Here is a 12,741-nt window from a genome sequence, read left to right as displayed (position 1 = left end):
TGACACCTCTCAAAAAAAAAATCTGCCTTGGTGCTGAAGGTTGCAGTGTGATGCTTGTACTTCAGGCTGGAGTAGGTTGTGATGACCTCAACTGACTTTAAAAATGCAGATTGTAGGCATCTACATCCGAGCTATTCACGTGGCTCATGTTTTACACTGAAATGAAAAGAAACACATCCCAGAATTTCCTGTTCCTTTCCACTGAGGATGACTACATCGGAGGTAAACATCTATGGCACAGACATAGTTTAGACAGGTGAGCCATACTCTGTTTCTATAAGCGTACAGCATAGAAAGAATCTTGATTCTTCAAGATGCTGAATGAAAACCCACCACATTGGTTTCCTCCTGACATTCAAACAGAAGGTGTTGAGGAATTTTTTGTTAAACAAAGTGCCTCATCATTGCAGGTACAGGACTAATCTTTCTCCTGCCTACTGGTTTCTTTACGCAAACTAAGTTTTATATTGTACCTTTCCCCCTCTGCTCTTCATCTCTAGTAATTTGATTGGTTTCCTTACATCCCCCACCCCCTTTTCTGAATAAATAATTCCTAGCTTGGGCAAACGGATTGCTTAATACAAGTCATATCCTTTGTTTGCACTAGGACAGCTGCAGGCTGTGATGTTAGTGTAGTTGGGTGTTCTAACGAGAACACCAACTCCCCTGAAGTTAGGTTTTTTTTTCCCTTCACACTTCATTCCCACAGGATCTTGCCCAAGACTTCTGCCAAGTAAACCAAATAATTGCTTTATTTTGTTTTCTCTCTCCTTTCAGAGTCATGAATACTCTCAACTCCATGGTTGTTTTAATCTTAACTACCTTTCAGTCAGAAGCAAATCTAGTAAAGCTGCCTTTGAGTTTCTTTCTCTGCTTCTCACACCACATTATTTCAAATCTATTCCAAGAACTTAACAAGCAGCCTTTCTCCTGTGTATCTTTCCAAATAGATACTCGCTAGCTGTATTTCTTCACTATTATGGATTCAGCTGTTTGGATGACTGGTAGTTGTCAAGAAAAAAAACAATGTGCCATATCTTTTTGCCAGCCTAGCACAAGCCCCGTTTGACAGCGCTTGTCTGGATGCCCACACACTCTCCCACTCCATGACCATTACTGAGCACTTTATACACTTTCTTTTATGTTAATGAGGGTCACTTGAATCCTTTTGGAATGACAGGCTGAAATGGAAATACAATACTTCATGGGAATGATAGTACATTTATCCAGCTTTTCCACAAAAGATGATCTAAGCAGTGTTTTCCATGTCTTAATTACTTCCAAAACCTAATGAACTTCCCTGCTTTTAAAAAGAAACAATTACAAGGCCACGCCTCCCACCCTCATTTTAAAAAGCACTTCTGAAAAATGGAGGCTTACACGTTCATTAGACTTTCACTGTATAAAAATGTACAGTGGCTTTATTGACATGTACATTCCATTATGTTTACAGCTGCAAGATATGAGGCACACTCAGTATTGCACTTCATTAAAATTTCAGGCTCAAACATAACCCAGAAGTTTAAATGAAACTGCTGTTGTAATTTAATAATTCTTATACAGGACAAACATTGATACCTTTATATACAGCGTGATACTTGTTACATTTATGCCTTCCTAACACAATTGTTTTTTTTTTAATAACAGTCTAGGAAATAAACCAGAATATTCCTCTTTCCCATCCCCACTTGTGATGCGTTACAATTGTACAAGATTACAAAAAAGTCAGTATACAATAATCAATATTCTTTTCTTTCTCCAGCATCATTCATAGTCCACAGACACACAGATCCTTTAATAGCAATTATTTATTTGTAAATGCCCAATGTTTCCTAGCCGATGACTGTAATGGCCACATGCAAACACCTCACAAGTTTTGATGTCTTGGTTCAAAAAATGTCAATATTTCACAGCAAGAATTATGTACATGGTATTTGGCATCCTTCTTGCACTGTAAATTGTTCCTTTTACCTGGGTTATGAAATGGTCCCATCCTCATCCCAGCTGGACTTTATTTTCAGGACACTTAAGGGATGAGGGCATGTAATTTGCTCTGGTAAAAATAAAAAAAAAAAAACAAACACAAACCCACCAGTCTAAAAAGTGTGAGCATTTCTGCAAACCCCACAACCCAGAGCAAATTCTTCACCAGTGGGTGGGTGGACAACATGAAGTGGACACTCTGTTCCTTCAAGTTGTTTACCTTTGGGACCTACAGTGAGGGTGAGGGAAAGGAAAGAAAAGATTAATGCATGCAGACTCAATGTAAATGAACATATATTACATTTCCTCAAAAACCTTGCTAGATGAATGTAATATAATAAAAATCTACAAGGAGTATATGAATATATATCATAGGAATTTATAGGGAACCAAAAATGAAGGCTTAAGAAACAGCAGAATAAAAAACACTTTCACGTAGACAAATTCAAGAAGCATAAAGGTTTAACAGTCCAAGAGAAAAAAATGTCAATTAGATCTGACAAAACATGATCAAAACCTGTTAACACCCTAAAACAGCTCTGTCAAAACATTGAATTGGTATTTGAAGAAAAAAAGCAAGTGATCAAACCACCATGTAATTTAAAATAAATCAATCCCAAGCCAAAAAGGTAAAAACATTTTAATGATTCTCCCTATAAGAAGTTTTGGAAGAAATTCACACAATCTAAAGGCAAAACGAACAAGAGTTACACTCTGCAGTAAACAATAATTGCTATGCTAGGAATCATAATTTCTTTTTGTTTGCTTATTTCTAATCAAAAATATCTCTCTTTTCAACAGCAAGGAATCACATCATTTACTGAGATCAAATCAATGGCACAAGAAGAAACTACGAAACTAAGGTATCAGGACAACAGTTTGCACATGACAGGTACCTAAGTACAGATATAGCAATTGCTAATTTTTCCAATATGATTTTAACACATCGTTACACACCTGGAGTCTGTAGGTAAATGGAGATGTCTTTCTGTATCACACTATCTAACGTTTAAAGGATCAGTTTGATACATTACTGCCAGAAAAGCAAAAAACCAAAAGAACAAACCCATTCTAATATTATTCAAGATACTGAATTTAAAATTTGTATGACTGAGCCTGTGGTTTTCCTACAAATCATCAAGAAAAGATAAGAATATCAATTAGAACTGATTACTAATTTCAGAATTCATTGTGGTAAATTTGCTTTATAAAAACCCTACCTGCAGGACAGTGTGGGAGTTCTTCTTTAGGGATGCTTGTCATTCTTTGGAAATCATCATGGCAAGCATTGCAAAAATGCGTTGTCCCAAAACAGAAAAAAACAGCAACCGAACAGCAGTAGCGGCATTTGTACTCTAAGAAATCTGTACCGTGTTTGGGACACATCTAAATAGAAAGAAAGAAATGCTGATAAACAAAGTAGCCATGCCGTAACAATCTAATCAACACATTTCTACATTCCGAAATACACGTTAATATTGTACAATACATATGATTACAAATGACTGTGAATTAGAATTAGAGAATGCTTTGGTTTGGAAGGGACCTTTATGGGTCATGCAGTCCAATGTCCCTGCAGGAGTAGGGACATCTTTAACCAGATCAGGTTGAACTGTTGTACAGCTCAGGGACTCAGAGCTTTAGAAAGAAATAAAAACATGAATACAAGTCCTTTTCTCACCTGAGCCCTTGAAACATCAGAGCACGCACCACAAATAAGCTCTCTTGGATCATAGTCATCTCCTTGTCCAGCCTCAGCATCACAGCGAGCTTCGCCACCAAAATATGCCTTAATGTTATATAGAAATGAGTAGATGTTAAATCAGAGACAAAAAGAATCTGAAATGGCAAAATGATGAATAATATCCACTGCAGTAGCCCCCACTGACTCTAGATCCATGTTTTTGAGGGACTAAGACAACATCTCTCAAATGTCAGGATAAAGACCAAAAATAATGCAATGTACTCTGGTCTATGCAAGGGACAGCAAGGCTTTGGAAACAGCATTTGGGTGCTATATGAGCTGTAATTAGGAAAGAGTGGGTTGAGGCTGAAGGCAGCAGATAAACATTCTACCAGGAGGAAGTTTTTACTAGCTGAAAGGAATATCAGTATTTAGGTTCACACAGGATCCCTTGTAATCAGAATTTCGCTGTTTTCTACAAATTTAATCTTATTCTAGCAGGACACTGGGCACAAAAACGCACCAAGTAAGACTGCCAAATTCTGATTAATTTCCTCATATACCAAGGGGTTCTCACATGGAATGATGAGATGGTGCAAAGAGTAACATCCTTCATTACCATTTTGTTAACTAATTAGACAATGAACAAAATCGTTGCTCTTGGCAATTCTCACCTTTTTTGCAGTGATTGGAAGAGGACAGGGAAAGTGGTTTCAAGGCAACTATGAGAAAGGAAAAATGTAAGCAGCCCACCTTCCTCCTAGCTCTGCAGACTAAAACAAAAGGCAGAGTCCTAAGGAATGTATGTCAGGGAATTAGGGAGTACTTTGGGGTGAACATCTTCTGGAGGAAGGAAATAAGTTAGAAAGTGGAGAGTTGGATGTTGCTGTTCAGACGTATGGACACAGCACGAAAGGGAATAATGAAATACGAGAGGGAAATAAAATCACTGAAATACATGAGTATGAAGTACTAGAAAGAAGTGTAATGAACACAAAGACAGAAATAAAAAAACTGGAGAAAGTAAGATAATAAAACCTAATTTTTTTGAAAAGGAGGTAGAAAAGGCACTGGGCAAGGATGAGGAGGGGAATGTGACTAACTGTGCAAGGTGAGAACAAAAGTGAAGCGAGTAGTAACAGGCTAAAGAGGTTCATTATTGCTGCCCTCTAGCACATGGAAGGGACGTCAATCCTTTCTCCTCTTATTTAGTTGTGCCCTTAACATAAAACATGTGCATCCAACATAAAAGTTATTGGGGTATCCCTTGAGACATTTATCTTGAAATTGCCTTATTCCATTCACTCCTAAGAGAAAAGATGTGATCGAGATGGGCATTAAAATCAGCTTCAGATGAAAGAAACAACTGGAGGAGTTCAGTGATTACCCAAAATTTCTTCAACCATAGATAAAGAATGATGGTCTCTTCTCTACTGGAGGGGAAATGAGGGTCTATACGTACAATTTTTTGTCTTCTGGATAAATTTCATATTCTCTACCTGATGAAAACTGTGCCTACATGACCTAGAGGCCAGCAGGTCAGACCATGTTTCCTCTTTCTTCTTTTTCATTCCTCTAACACATCTGGCCATCATCTGCATCCTTGTTGCACTTCAAAGGCCCTAAAGATGCTAAGACCTGCACTTACACATAAATCGTCTAGGGACAGAAAAAGATCCCTTATGTCTGTCCTGAACAACTACACTATTGTCAATCAAAATTAGAGAAGACTCTTCTCATCTTTGGAGGCCATTGCTGGCAAAAAGCATACCAACAGCCTGGTAGCAGTGGTTATTATTCTGCCCCAAAGTCAATTTACAGCAGTTTCAATCAACTCCAGCTTGAGAAAATTAAGATTTTGGTAAAATGTTAGTGATGAACTCTTCATATCGGAGAGTCAGAATAAAAGCTAGGGTTATACTGTTTTAATGTTCACGTAAAGTATGAGTTGGAAGTGGGACAAAGGGACAGCTGGTGTTCTAACACAGCACTGCCTGCATGTCCTTCTAAGGTGCCTAGAACCTCAATATGCTTTTGGTTTCTAAACTGAACTATATAGTTTTGAACTTTACAGGCTTAGATACTGTGTTCATCTAATTTACTCAACACTTTAGTTACAATTTAACAATTTCTTTTCCTGCTTTTCTACTCCACACATACATTAAACATATGCTCCATTCTTTAAGAAATTACTGTTGAAACTATAACATACATTTAATTTGCAACAGTACTAATTGCCATACCTTTTTGCACTTGTAGCAAACATAATAAGCGTATCTGTTCATAGCAAAGCCAGCTGGGTCATTATAAAATCTAACACCTGGGGTTGTGATGGCCTCACTCTTGTGCAACCCTTCATACTCCAGTCTCATTAGTGCTTTTCTCCTTACATCTTCATAGAGTTCTTTTATTGGATCAAGCAAATCCTTTAATACTGTATGATTGATTTTGTTCTGAAATAAAAAACTGATTAAAATATCTTGCATTTTTATTACAATAGCTGTGACAGTTTGTATTACAGTCAAACACAAGTAGCGTAATGGACGTTACAGAAACCTAAAAGCTTGGGCAATGGACATTTAAAGAAAAAGCTGATGTGGTATATACTTTAGTTGCTGCAAAAATAGTAATCACGAATGCTTTTTATATAGCCTTTTGTTATATGAAATCCCCAGCCTTTACACAGACTGTAACAATCACAGTGGGGTGTAAAGGGTACACGAAATATTCACCATGGCACAGGAACATCCTCATTGTATGTTTTCTCTCATTTTGGTCCTTCTTGACTCCCTGCTTAGCAATTAAAAATAATAACTGGCAATCCTCTAGGCCAGGTCTTTATAATTTAATACTCGCAAGCTATTGTCGTAAATTCCCAAAATACAGCACTAAGGAAGAAATCCAGCATGCAGAAATGCTGACCATTCACACATTTCCTATTCCTAGGGTTTTAAGATGCTCTCCTTCCCAGCAGCTTTCATAAATTTTCACTATCATCAATTATGATTTTGTAGAGTTCAAGAGGAATTTTTAGTAATTGAAGCTAAGTACATCTATTCCCCAGCTGTGTCCTCAGACTGAAAAACAAGGCAGCTTTAAAAGGGGTCAGTGAAATAGAAAAGCCAAGGTTCCTGCTTCAGGTAATGTGCATTAAAGATCACTTCTACCCTCTCAGCTGTCCCCAAATACTGGGATATTTCAAGCTGAAGGTGTTAAAACAGCATAAAGATGATGTCTGCATTATGCTTTCTTTTTAAAGGGATCCTTAATTCCTGAAACAGCAGGGGACGGTAAAAAGATGCCTCAATGATGCCCCTTCCTTAGTGACACGAGGAATTAAGGAAACAAGGACATATCCCTAATTTATAGCGTAACAAGCAATATTTAATTAAAACGAGAGGAAACCAAAGATGCTATTGGGTAACTTGTTTGACCTGGGCAGTAAACACAGAGCTCATTTACCTTGCAAATAGGACAGGACATAAAGCCAAAAGTTATCCTTGGCCCAAGCCATCTGTTTTCCAGCACTCGTTGACAGCATTGCAAATGGAAAACGTGACTGCAGTCCAGCTTTAGAAAAGAATACACGCAAGTGAACACTGATGCTACATTAACCACTAAAACAGAAGCAGTTAATTTGTTTTTAACTGGCAACATTTAAGAATTCCATTAAAATTAATTCATTTAAACTACAAGAAGACCACTGTTTTTGTCTTTAAGAAAAGAAGGAATATAAAATGGTTCAAAGTAACCACTCAGTATATAAAGAATATCCATTCATTACCCCAGTTGTTATTTCACACTTATAAAATGCTGTATATTTTAAATAAAGTAACTATAGCAAACTAAACTAATACAATCTGCTTTCTTGAAATAACAGTAATGTCAGACAGAAAGAAAGCCCTTTAACTTACGTACTGTTATGATGCCTGTTTTGATTTTAAGAGTGTAATTTGAAGGACTTTATATTTTAACTTCTTCCACAAATAACATTACAACCATTACACTGTTGTCTTAAAAGAGGGGAAGAAAGGATAAACCTGGATAGCTGGTGCTGCTGAAAGTGCTTCAGTAAAGCAGATCATGCACATGTCATCAGCATCTTGTTTAAGAGCTGTAGCATTCTTATCGCAGCCGTGCAGGCACGGCAAACAGTGCTCTTCATTCTTAACGCCTCCACAGGGGTGACCGCAGGCATGTGTCTTGCTGCAGGCAATCTTAGCGTACTCCTATTAAGAGTAAATATTATTAATCTTTTTTTCTTACCCCTCTGTGAGATGGTTTGATATAGTGTCACTTTTTGAAGGATTGCTGGTTCGTGCTACAAACCAAGGTGACAAAAGAATCACAACTCGTGTTGTCAACTGCTACAGCTGGTACTTGGGGAAAAACTGCACCTGGGAGTAAAACTGATGCCTTCATTACTTATATTAGTCCTGAGCAGCAACGGCGTAATGAAACTATATTTTTTAAATGTTAATATTTAATTTTAATATAAAGAGAAATATTCTTTACTCCTTCAATATGTCCTTTGTACATTAAGTGCCTCCTGCATCTACACTGCTTACCTTATATTAACAGCCTTTAAGATATCTGCAGATTTAGGTCCTTCAGGAAAGGTACGGAGCAACCCACTCTTAAGAACTCGCTGTAAGCTGATCATTAACCAGCATAAAGCACTTCTATATGGAAACAGTATTTTAACCACTTTTAATTCCTATACTTGGTGAGTAGGAAACTAACAGAAGTTGCCCAGAAGCAAACAACAAATTGATCGGAGTTAATAAAACAATAATATAATATATTCAATAGGCTGAGAGAGAAAAAAAAGAATATAGATTTGCCACACAAACAGAAATAAAGGAAGTGGAATAAGAAACTGGTCAGGATTCGGCTCTCTGCCAATTTTACTGGTACTGTACGGCACAAAACCCACTTCAGACACATGGATCCAGTTGGCAAACCTGGCTGAGCCTTGATTGTTCTATGCTCACCTAATAAAGAGGCTGTTACACCAAGCACTTTTATCAAGCTTTCCATTACACTAGACTTTGTGGTGACAGTGGATATTTTACTTAATACTTGGAACACTATTGTGAAAACAAGAGATACTTTTGAAGATAATAATGAAAACATCCGATATTGTGGTTGACTGTTACTGTTTGTAGCCTGTGATTAAACTATTACAAACTTGGAATTATTTGAATTACAATATAAAATTCAATATTCGAACCTTTCCCTATAAGAAGTCTGATTTAAAATGGGCTACAGGGATGAAGTTTTCCTCAAAGTAAGGAATCAATTTGATCCCATAGTTCCTTCTATTTATGCGATTCATGATAATGGATATTTGTTAATACACACCTGGCAATCTGTATCAGAACAAACACTTCCCACTGCTGATAACTCGGTTCCACTCCTACAGCCACAGAAGCGACACGCTTCGGAACTGCTGGTGGTTGGTTTGCCTAGGTCCAAAGTCAAGAAAAATGAAATTTGTTGTAATAAAATATAAGGAACTGGCACTCTAACTCAAGAGATCTAAACAACAATCACAGATAACAGCCAGGAAACGAGCAATTCACACACACTCCGACTATTCTATTTTTATTAACAATTAAAAGCATTGCCCTAAAGCGGGTGAGAACCCCACCTGGGTTTGTTTTTGGTGAAACTCATGTAAGAGGTAAAAATCATTAGCATAAAGGGTAAGTATTAACACAGCTATGATTTACCTGTCTGTTCTCTAAACTCCACCATAGCCTTCATAGTTTTAGAATCTGCTAATGCCATCAGCCAGAAAAGTTTGGTCCTACCACAACCCTCATGGAGATCAACTTTGATAGCTTCTTCTTCTTCTTTGAATACCTGTCAGGTTAACCAAACCAATAATAAGTAGCGTGTCTGTGTTATTTTTGTCACTGCCTCTCTACATTTTCATCAGAGGTTTTACAGATTCTGCAGAGTTTATCTACTGCAGGCTATTTTTTTAATGCATTCCATACTTTCTACACATTTTTTGAACAGATGCCTAAAGGCTTTGTGTTTTTAAAAGTGAAAATATATAAAATTAATACTTGAGCCAACATGTCTGGGAAACAACAGTGCAGTGAGGCTAAGAAGAGAGCTGCACAGGATTTTTTCCAATTTAAAAATATAGAGCTTAGACTTCCTAACTGCTATTCAACTCATCTAGCAGGGCCACAGTGTATTAAAAGCAGAAGGTAACATTAGAAGTATCTTTGCATAACCATGCTAGTAGTTTATCAAAGCAACAGTGATAATTATAGTCTTAATAACATGTACTATAGCGTAAGTACTACCTAAGTGTGCAATATTAACATTTTTGACTTTCACATCAATACACAGTGGATAACTTGGGCTACAACGAGGAAAATGATTTTTTTTGCAAAATCGAAGAACTGCTTGAGTTCCTGCACAGACTTTATATAGGAAAGGAGAAAAAGAAGGGACTAAGTTTTGAAGGCAGTTCTGTTCTCATTCGCTTCCCCTGCAACACAACAAAAATAAGAATCTTCCTGGACATGGATGTATAAACTCAATTTAAACTTTGTTTTAATTCTTATCAGAATAGCAAATATAATATATAGAATACATTTTCATTATAGAATCAGGAAAAAACCCCTAACTGCTTCCCAAGGATTCCCATAAGCAGGTTGCAGTAACTTACAGGCTGTCCTTCCCTGGAGGAAGAGAAAACACACTGAAGAGACAGAAGTTGGACAAAATCCAGGAAGCTAACAGAAAACAGGAGAGAGGGAACATGATGGAATTTAAGATTTAAATTGAGGGGATTAACATGAGAGATGCAAAGGTAAAGGTGATGAATAAGGAGTAAGAGTTTAAACATGCTTTCAGAAGTAAATGGGGAAATTGATAAGTAGCTATTTGGGGCAGATTAAAGGAGAGATGTGAGGGCTTCTACAAAACAAGAACTTACTTTTTATCAACTGTAATCTGAACAGGCTATATAGGAGAAATCAGAAAAAATGAATGAGACTAGACTGTGCTGTGCCGCAACAGAAGAGCAGACATAAAATCATCGTCTTAGGATGACAAAAGTGGAAAACTCCAAAGGGGATTGCAAAGATTCTGGCTAAGAGACAGAAGACGACAGATCCATGTGGAACTTCCAGACTGAGACTTCGCTGCAAATGCTGAGGCCTCAAGAAGATGATCTGTAGAATGGAACTCGGTGCTAGTGATCTGCAGCCTGCATCACTCATGCTCTAGACTAGCTGGTGCCTTGCACAGAATAACCATTAGCAGCGTGTCCCTGCGTCTGTCTGGTTTTGTTGTTCTTTGTTCCACCTGAAAAGAATCCAGTTTGCTCACTTCAAGGCTGCTCTATAACACAAACCAAAGGAAATTAAGAGCTGCTTCAAAAGGCCATTCGTGATCCTACCTAAAAAGCAAATGTAGATCTACTCTAGGGGAGGGAGAAGAGGAATGATTTCCGTTGAACTAACTTGATTATTTTAGACTTTGTACAAAAACAAGCAGTCAGAGATAAAAGGGAAAACAAAGGAACCCCAAAACCACAAAAGAAAAATAGTGTCGAGAAGAGGAAATATTCAGTAGTTAAGTAAGTATTCCGATGAGAATGGAATGCAGTTTAGAGATGAAGAGAATAAGAGAATAATGCAAGCCACTGATTAGGAGAGTAAAAAGCAATTTGTAAAAACTCAACTAGATAGAAGTCAAAGAGGAAAGATGTGTCAATCCGAAAAACAAAACAGAAAGCAATCAGGAAATTTGTAAGCTGATGGATATAACAGCATATTCCTCTGTGAAAAGACATCGAGAGGCTGGAGGAATACTGAAAAGGAAGAGAAGATTGACATAAGAGAACCAGTAGGAATATTTGTTGTCAAGTGGTCTTACACAAATTAAAAATGAAAAGGTTGATTATCACTGACTAGGGCAGAAGTAGTAAAAGCAGACATAATTTAAGAGGAATGAAGAACCAACACCGTAACTTAAGAAACTCTATATGGTTCCAATGTTTTCCTAAAACATGTTCCTGAACAATGTTAGAACAAGAGAGAAGAAAGCTGATACAGTCTAAGTTAGAATTAGGGACTGCTACACCATTTTCCAACCTTCTTGAAAAGATAAGGGACAAAAGAATTTAACTAAAACCAACTAAAAATAATTAAATCTATGCCATCTTAAACATAAAAGAAAATACTTCATCAGATTTGGTTCTTGCTGTTGCCATTTGCCTATGTATTAAGTAAACAAACACAATGTATGCAGTGCATCCAACATTATGTCCTGTGTACTTTACCTGTCTCTGATGAGTTTTTGTTCGCCGATGGAGATGAAGGAATCTGTCACAATCCGTACACAAATTCCCACAGACATTACATAAAATGATTGCAGCAGTTTCCCCATCATCATGGTTATCACACATGGGCTGGAAAACAAAATGAAAAAATATTCAAGAATCCTGTGTTTATAAAGTCCCTCTTTTCCTTCCAGCATCTGTTTGTATTCTCCACAAATCACCTCCCCAAATTAATAAGCAGGGGATAAAGAGCTTGTTTAGACTATTAATTGTACGTTTAGAATAATCAGTATCTAAACAACTACTCCTGGACACAAAAAGCCACGATTTATGGTATCAGTTCTTCTGATACTCTAATCTTACACTTTGCAAGACGTAGCAAAAATGCGTTTTTCAGCAATGCTGTTGAGACATCGTTTTCAACCAGTCTGAGAAAAGACTCATGTGATGACAATGGATTATGGGGAGAGATGAGTACTCAAGTCAGTCAACACACACAATATTTACCCTTAATTGCTTTGATATGGAATGTTTACTCTGGTTAAACATCTGATTAAAGCTGTTGGTCATCTATAACTCAGAGAGAATACAGTCAATCTAACAAACTTCAAAATCCACCATAAAACTAAGCTGCTCTACTGATATTAATTGGAACAGAATCCTTTCAACAACAGCTCTGGTAAGGAGGGACACAGTTCACCTCAAAATCTGAACATCCTGGTACAAAATAGGATTGAGGAATTCCAGGCTGGGTTCAGCAGCT

At 37.2% G+C, this 12,741-nt stretch overlaps 1 protein-coding gene across 1 annotated transcript in view; it reads right to left on the bottom strand.

The window, feature by feature from the left end:
* Positions 1–1,387: 1,387 nt before the first annotated feature.
* The window catches only part of MYCBP2 (MYC binding protein 2), a 184,012-nt gene continuing 172,658 nt past the window's right edge, over positions 1,388–12,741 (bottom strand). The window contains exons 75-83 of the mRNA XM_069879988.1: positions 11,979–12,107; positions 9,403–9,535; positions 9,032–9,135; positions 7,708–7,896; positions 7,130–7,237; positions 5,911–6,120; positions 3,665–3,772; positions 3,204–3,369; positions 1,388–2,212 (exon numbers count right to left, since the gene is read on the bottom strand). Of these exons, the coding sequence (XP_069736089.1) occupies positions 2,097–2,212; positions 3,204–3,369; positions 3,665–3,772; positions 5,911–6,120; positions 7,130–7,237; positions 7,708–7,896; positions 9,032–9,135; positions 9,403–9,535; positions 11,979–12,107 (1,263 nt within the window). The 3' untranslated portion in view covers positions 1,388–2,096. The remainder of the gene's footprint in view (positions 2,213–3,203; positions 3,370–3,664; positions 3,773–5,910; positions 6,121–7,129; positions 7,238–7,707; positions 7,897–9,031; positions 9,136–9,402; positions 9,536–11,978; positions 12,108–12,741) is intronic.

Source organism: Phaenicophaeus curvirostris, chromosome 1 (genome assembly GCF_032191515.1).
Source record: "Phaenicophaeus curvirostris isolate KB17595 chromosome 1, BPBGC_Pcur_1.0, whole genome shotgun sequence".
Classification (NCBI taxonomy): domain Eukaryota; kingdom Metazoa; phylum Chordata; class Aves; order Cuculiformes; family Cuculidae; genus Phaenicophaeus; species Phaenicophaeus curvirostris.
This window is presented reverse-complemented; position numbering and strand designations above follow the sequence as displayed.